This window comes from Aquarana catesbeiana, linkage group LG03 (genome assembly GCF_042186555.1).
Source record: "Aquarana catesbeiana isolate 2022-GZ linkage group LG03, ASM4218655v1, whole genome shotgun sequence".
In the NCBI taxonomy this organism is placed as follows: domain Eukaryota; kingdom Metazoa; phylum Chordata; class Amphibia; order Anura; family Ranidae; genus Aquarana; species Aquarana catesbeiana.
In genome coordinates, this window is record NC_133326.1 from 689,967,738 (window position 1) to 689,975,814 (window position 8,077).

At 43.9% G+C, this 8,077-nt stretch overlaps 1 protein-coding gene across 1 annotated transcript; it reads left to right on the plus strand.

Moving 5' to 3' along the window:
- Window positions 1-1,110: 1,110 nt before the first annotated feature.
- Window positions 1,111-2,052, plus strand: LOC141134167 (olfactory receptor 5P56-like). The gene has a single exon (XM_073623751.1). The coding sequence runs from the start codon at window positions 1,111-1,113 to the stop codon at window positions 2,050-2,052; it is 942 nt and encodes a 313-aa protein (XP_073479852.1).
- Window positions 2,053-8,077: the final 6,025 nt, after the last annotated feature.

Sequence of the window (8,077 nt, forward strand, 5' to 3'; positions counted from 1 at the left end):
CATTACACATGCTGTCTTTCAGATGTTTGGCTTTCACTTGTGTAATTTGTCCATTGAAAAGTCATCATAAGACAAAACAGTGTTCCAGAAGTCTGAATAAGTGGAATTAATTTATCTTCATAGATTTCTTGAGGGAGATTGTTGATAAATATTTCTGTCCCAAGCGGAGGAGCTTCTCCAACTCAGTCTGCAGGAGGGCAACCATATTTCTTCTGACCATTAACCTGTACAAGATAAATATTACACCTTTCCATCCATTCCAGAAGGGAAGATTTTTTGTCCTTATTCTGAGAATTAATCCAAGCCTCGCTCTCAGTGTTCATCACATTTTTGTCCATCATTAGAGAATGATCTGCTCTCTCCACAGGATCAGAGGCTGAACTGAACTCTTTTCCATGCTCTGACTGGGAGAAGCAGACAAAATCCCCATGGGCCATAATCGGTGGGTAGAAGGGTAGCCCATTATCCCCTCCAAAAAAAAATTTCTGGTTGGGTCTGTAACACTCTCCAGTGGAGCTCTTGTATTCTTTCTGAGAGTGGAAGGTTTTCCCGCTGTCTGAAAACAATGATCACTGCTTGAGGATTATAGTCGCTGGTAGTGAGCAATGAAAAATAATTAGCAGGCTGGTTAGGCAGGCTGGTTATACTGAAGTCGATCAATGGATCATTTTTTTCTGTCCCTTCTGTTATTTTGTTACCTGAATGTCCCTTTTGCCCATCCTATACCCAATATTCTCCTCCGGTGTGTCCCACTGTTGCCTGCGAAATCACCTCTCACTATTATGGCATAGTAAGAGTGTGGCATGTGTTCAAAACTTGTGTGCTCCTTCATCAGGCTAACAAGATTTTTAATAACATTACATCACAATATGGCTTGCATAGCAATTGTATATTCTATAAATAATATTCTATATTATTATTTTTTTGATTTGCTATTCATTTTTCATAGAAATAGAGTTAACCTTTATTTCCACTTTATATGATTTTACAAAAGGCGTTCATGATACAAAATTCTTGTGTTATTAAAGATACTACATTAAAAGGTTTGAACAAGAACACAACAGAAGGATGACCATTTTTGTGTTCTTCTGGTGACTCTTTCTTGAAGACATGTGTGAAGACAACCAAACTGAAGTCGATGAGTTTTTTCTTCTTGGATTTCAAAGCCTCCATACATTTAAAACTCTTCTCTGCATTGTGTTCTTCTTGTGTTATATAGTGATATTAATTGGAAACTTCATTATTATTGTTCTAATATCGATTAATGACCATCTTAAAATCCCAATGTTCTACTTCCTCAAACACTTGGCAATAGCTGACCTAATATTAACCACCACCATTATCCCAATGATGTTAGAAATTATACTAAAGGATGGAATTACAATTTCTGTTACTGCCTGCATCATCCAAATGCATTGGTTTGCTAATTGTGGAATTGTGCAATGTTTACTTATTGCAATTATGTCCTATGATCGATATTTGGCCATATGTAACCCAATGCATTATCATTCAATAATGCAGCCCCATGTGTGTCTTATGATGGTGGTCTGGTCTTGGTTGTTGGTTGTCTTTGTGTCGGGTGAATTCATTTTGGTGTACCAGCTACATTTTTGTGATGGGAAGAACATTGACCATTTCTTCTGTGATTCTGGTCCAGTGATAGAGTTGTCTAACTCAGATATTTCCCTTTTTGTAATGGTTGATCTTTCTCTTTCAATTATAGTTGTTTTTATTCCATTTGCCTTTATTATTGTGACCTATGTCTTCATCTCCTTCACTATATTACACCTTTCTTCAACCAATGGAAGACGGAAAGCCTTTTCTACATGTAACTCGCACTTGGCCACTGTGTGCACATATTATGGGAGCTTAATGGCCATTTATTTGACACCAGCTGATAAGAGATCACCTAATACAAACAAATGTATGTCTCTTTTCTACATTGTGACAACTCCATTGTTGAATCCTCTCATCTACAGCCTGAGGAACCACAAGATCAGAAACAGCATTAAAAAAATGTTCAGAAATTTTAAAACACTAAATTTACAATGAAACTATATCTTCATAGTCCATGTTTCTAAGATGCAAATTCATTTTCAAGTTTCATGTAAATTGATCGATGGGTGTATAGTTTTAGAATCTTTGACTTGACTTTCCCACCGTCATTATTTAGGCATCTAAAAAATTAAAACTGATCTCTGATTTTGGGCTGGATTACCAAGAGGCAGTAGTTTTGTTTTTCTAACAAGTGATTTTTAGCTTAGAATTTCAGCTATTTTCCTTAATATTTCTTATTTTCTCAACATCTCTTAGTTTGAAGTTGATTAGAAAGAAGTAGCCACTTAGGGGGCTTGTTTGGGAGTTGTAATTTAGTGATTGTGTATTTTTACAGTGGTCCTTTGATTGATTTGGTGGTAATATAGTCTTTTTGGGTAATTGGAACACAGCATTTACTGGTACTTATTGCTGTCTTCCCATTTGCTAGCTGCCTCTTTTTCTAAGAAATTTGAGCTAAAAACTTTGTTTGGCATGGCTGCTGAGTAATCTGAGGCAGCAGCATCCAATTGGACAGCCGCTTACCTATGACCCCTACGGAGGCCTAAGAGGAATGTGATTTCTTCCTATCCTCCACTCTCTTTGTATGGTGGTGCTGTCAGTGCCAACTGTGCAGGGAGGCCAAACTACACCTGCCTACATGCTGATTGTGCGGCTGAGGTTTCAGCCTATTCTTCATTGTCTCTGGTATATCCCCCTTTCCCATATTCACTGCTAGAGGTAGAAAATGAAAGGATTTTGAAACCCTCTAGCAAACCTCCTAAAAAATGTAAACACGTGCTTTCTCCTGAGACAATCTAGTGTCTCAAATGTGCAATATACATTAGTAAAAACAGGTATTTACCACTGAGTAATTCCGATGTTTAACACCTTCCCGCTAAGCCTATAGCAAAATGACGCCAGGCAGGGGTTTCATTGTTCTGACTGGATGTCATATGATGTCCTTCCGAACAAGCCACTCGTGTGTGCCCCTGAGGGGCGAGCAGCACGTCGATCGGTGGTGCAGTGTGTTGCACCGCATCTCCGATCACGGTAAGGACCCTATGACGTAGGATCTATACTATGTGATCAGCTATGTCCAATCACAGCACACCACCACTGATGCCCACATGTGCCCACCAGTGATGCCAATAAGTGTCCATCAGTGCTGACTTTCAGTGCCCATCAGTGATGTCTGTCAGTGCCTCCTCATCAGTGCCACCTATCAGTACTGTCTATCAATGGCCATCAGTGCCACTTATCAGTGCCCATAAAGGCTGCCCATCAGTGCCACCTATCATTGCCCATCAGTGCAGCCACATCAGCGCACATCAGTAAAAGGAGAAAAATTACTTATTTACAAATTTTATATCAGAAATTAAGAAAACCTTTTTTTTTTAATTTTCTGTCTTTTTTCATTAGTTTAGCAAGAGATTATAAACTCGGTGGTGATCAAATGCCACCAAAAGAAAGCTCTATCTGCTTCAAAAAAAAATGATAAAAATTTCGTTTGGGTACAGCATTGCATGACTGCGCAATTGTCATTCAAAGTGCGACAGCGCTGAAAGCTGAGAATTGGCCTTGGCAGGAAGGGAGTGAAAGTGCTTGGTATTGGTTAATGGGTATTTACCTAAAATACACTTTCTCTAGACCTTTGATGCCAGAGATAAACATTAGCCATGTGTTGCAGCACACTGAGCTTGAAAACTGAGTGTAGAGCTACTAAACAGTTGTACCGCTGGGGTGCACGAAAAAAACCTGACAGCTCCGGTCGGAGACACTGTACTAACCACGCGCGGTTAGTGTAGCGATCTCGCAGGTAGGCTGATGTGTTCTAACAAGGGGGTTCCCCCCCCCCCACCAGAACACTCCGATCATCACTCTCTGCCATTGACTGAGAGCGCTGATCAGGAGATGGTCAGCTGCTGGTGTCTTCCAGCTTTTGCGTCCGATAGACCAACATACAAAGGGGCAGAATGTTGACTGTTTTTTTTTTTTTAACTGGCAAATGTCTACATTTTGCCTGCGTGTATGGGGCTTAAGTCTATATCACATACCAAAAACAAAAAAAAATACTCTATAAATGCCGAGCACACAAATCCACCTATCCACCTGAAAACATCAACATGCCAATAATAAAATCTGGGCAAACCATTAAGCCTCCCTAATGTCTTGACTTGTAAATATGCTTTATAATGTAATGTGATTACTGATTATGCTTAACCTTTCTATGTCCATTTTCTTGCGTGTTTTATGTTCTTTAGAAAGAAAGATGATGTAACACCTTGTGGTGAACACAACATGTTACAGTGAAATTAAAGGCATTTTTTTTTTTTAAATAACAAACATGTCATACTTACCTGCTCTGTGCATTGGTTTTGCACAGAGAAGTCCAATCCTCTTCTTTTTTGGGTCCCAGCTCCTGGCCTCTTCCTCCTGCCAAGTGCCCCCATAGCAAGCAGCTTGCTATGGGGGCACCTGAGCAGGCTTGCTCCCGATCTGCAGCTCTGTGTGTCCATTCACACACAAAGCGTGGCTAGGCTCCGCCACCACTCTCTCCTCATTGGCTCACTGACTGTGATTGGCAGTAGCAGGAGCTGATGGCTCTTGCTGATGTCCTAGCCAATAAGGAGGAAGAGACCCGGGAGAGCCATTGCTCTCATGCAGATCGCTGGATAAAGGTATGGCTCAGGTAAGTATTGAAGGTGCTGCTGCACACAGAAGGTTTTTGACCTTCACGCATGAAGGTCAAAAACCTTGAGCCTTTACAACCACATCAAATACAGAGCTTGAATGCCCCAAACATTTATATTCTAAACTAAAAAAAGACCGGAAAAAAATGTTTGTTTTGGTCAGAAAGGATAAATTATATTTACAATTTCAGCAATGAGATGGAGCTGTAAGCTTCTTTTTACATCCGAATGGATCCACCATTGTACAGTATGGTGTGGTCGGTGGCCCGTGCATGTCAGTCGTTTTCCTTTGGACTGACCGCTATTGGGTTTCCCTATAAGTCACTTACTTTTTGTCTTTAGTTATTATCTTTGTACATTTACTTTGTGACCATTTGGAAATATCCTCTGACACATCATATGGAAATTAGGGTAATCCCCCTCTTGTTTCTCCTGTGTCGCCAAATGTCTACACTTTATATGATGTATTGTTATACAACCTGATATACTTGTTTCAGTGATTTATGTGTAGCCCTGTTATAGGGGGGTCATATGAAGTTGCCCTCTCCACACAGGCTATGGCGCTAACCTGTGGGTAACTAAATGAGCCAGAGCCTTCGCTAAAGGAAGAGTGGACTATGAATATATAAGTGGCAGTGCCTCCACCAAGAACAGGGCTCCAGTGTATGTAGAGATGATCCCTTTCCAGGACAGTAACTAGTAACATACCCAAAATAACTGACAGCAGTAGTACTAATACACCCAGCATAGATTTCTAAGAGTAAAGATATGCAGACATACCAGCAGGTGATTAGTGAAACTTTATATATGATAAAGTGATGGCATTACATACAACTAAAGCAATAACAAGAAGAATGTACATATGTCTGAGAAGAACAGTGTATATATGTATCTATATATCTGGATATATAACTAAAAACATTTAACACCAATACCTCAATGTAGGCCCTGTGGCACAGTTCAGTTGCAGGAGCCCCTGATGAGCTGGCTTGCAGGGCGTAACACAATCCGGCTTGAGAGGACAAACACTGATGCATCTGTGGAGCGGTGGCTTCCTGGGGACGCTTGTACAGACAAACACACCAATGGCGAAGACGTCTGGAACACACCACCTGCAAGGCAAATCAGGCCTATCTAGCCTATCTCTTGGTCCCTAACTTTACTATATGCTATCAATGCTACCGGACAGCTACCTATCTAATTGGCCATCGGAAGCCTATCGTGTCGCTACCCCGAGCTGTTTACCATTCCTTAGGTTAATACCAGCTAGGAACCCCCCCAGACCCAAAAAAAAAAAAAAAAACAGTGAGCTACACAGTGCAGTAACACTTGCCTATTGTCACTTTTCAACCTGGATACAGCACAAAGGAGAGAGAGAGAGAGAGAGAGAGAGAGAGAGAGAGAGAGAGAGAGAGAGAGAGAGAGAGAATGAATATAACATTCTTGTCATTTTAAAATAAATATTTTTTAATTGGTGTTTTAACACACTTACATCCCCCTACTCCATCCTCCTTATTTGGAGACTTGGGGTTCCCTCTTTCTCTTACTAGCTTCTTTTTACATGTTTACCTACTTTCTTAAATATATATTTTAACATCGGGGGTTGGTTTAGCTTAAAGGTAGAGCTTACCAGTGAGCCGAGTCCACGCCAGATACGCAGTTTTAAGGGCTTGTAGGCCCACTTTTATTAAAGAAAGAAAATGTCCAATAACAGAAGTGTTGCCCACACAGGGGTTTCAGCTTTCCACAGCAACAATGTAAGTTCAATCAGAAATACCAAGCCACCTGGCTCTCTTTAGCAGCACTGCTGCTCAAACTTATGCTTCAGCCCTCTCGGCTCTATAAAAGAGTTCCTGTACACCCAGTACCTCAGCACTCTTTTCCAGCCCACAGGCTTAGACCCTCTGTCTGCTCTGACAGACAGACCTGTGCAGACATGCACACTTCTCCCTTGCTTGCCTGGACTCCTCGGGAGGGTGGAGCCCAGAACTATGGTCAGGTGTCTACAAATAGCCCAACACACACCTGACCAGTCAATATGCTGGTGGATCTCAAAATCTGGAGAAAGCTGCAAAAGCAGTTTTCTCCAGTCCACATTTATGCTCTGAAGCCTTGCCCCAAGCAAATGTGCATACCCTATGTCCACTTTAACCCCATTTTCATAGTGACAGGGACTCTCACTATCATAGTTGCCAACATTGTAAAAAAAAAATGTGGGACACTTTTGTGGCTGTAGGCGGAGCTGTCCAATAATTAGGGGGCGGGGCATTCACCAGCAGGCGTGGCCTATCAAAAACAGACAAGTGCGGCGCGCGAAGCGCGGCGCGCCAAAAAATGGGCGTGGTTTATGCGAAATTGTGGGCGTGGCTTAAATGGGCGTGGCTCTAGAGGGTGTGGTTAGAGTCTGAAATGAATGAGGGATGGAGAGGGGGGGAGAGGGGGAGAGAGAGGGAAATGACGGGACAGCAGCCCTAGATCCTACACAATAAAAATATGTGTATTCTAGAAAGTTTAACAATCAGCAGATAAAGATACTCCAAACACCTGGTGTTAATGCTTCAATCATCCCGGCACCATGGTTGTTATGGTGTCAGGATGATTGAAGCGCATTATTTCTATTATTACATTGTAATATAAAATGAAATCATTCAACTCACCATAATGCAGAATCAGTGGGATCCCTGAGCGTGTCACCTGCCACGTCGCCTGCCACCAGCCATCCGTCCTTGCTTCAGATGTCCGAGCAGAGTCCGTCCTTGCATCAGGTGCCCCCAGCGGAGCCCCCCTCACATCAGAAGTCCCCAGCGGAGCCCCCCTCACATCAAGAGTCCCCAGCGGAGCCCCCCTCACATCAGGAGTCCCCGGCGGAGCCCCCCCTCACACCAGGAGTCCCCAGCGGAGCCCCCCTCACACCAGGAGTCCCCGGCGGAGCCCCCCTCACACCAGGAGTCCCCGGCAGAGCCCCCCTCACATCAGAAGTCCCCAGTGGAGCCCCCCTCACACCAGGAGTCCCCGGCGGAGCCCCCCCCTCACATCAGGAGTCCCCGGCGGAGCCCCCCTCACACCAGGAGTCCCCGGCGGAGCCCCCCCTCACATCAGGAGTCCCCGGCGGAGCCCCCCTCACATCAGAAGTCCCCGGCGGAGCCCCCCTCACACCAGGAGTCCCCGGCGGAGCCCCCCCTCACATCAGGAGTCCCCGGCGGAGCCCCCCCTCACATCAGGAGTCCCCGGCGGACCCCCCCCTCACATCAGGAGTCCCCGGCGGAGCCCCCCCTCACATCAGGAGTCCCCGGCGGAGCCCCCCCTCACATCAGGAGTCCCCGGCGGAGCCCCCCCTCACATCAGGAGTC

Coding starts and splice junctions, on each gene's coding strand:
- LOC141134167 (XM_073623751.1), top strand. CDS start 1,111: ATGTGTGAAGACAACCAAACTGAAGTCGATGAGTTTTTTCTTCTTGGA.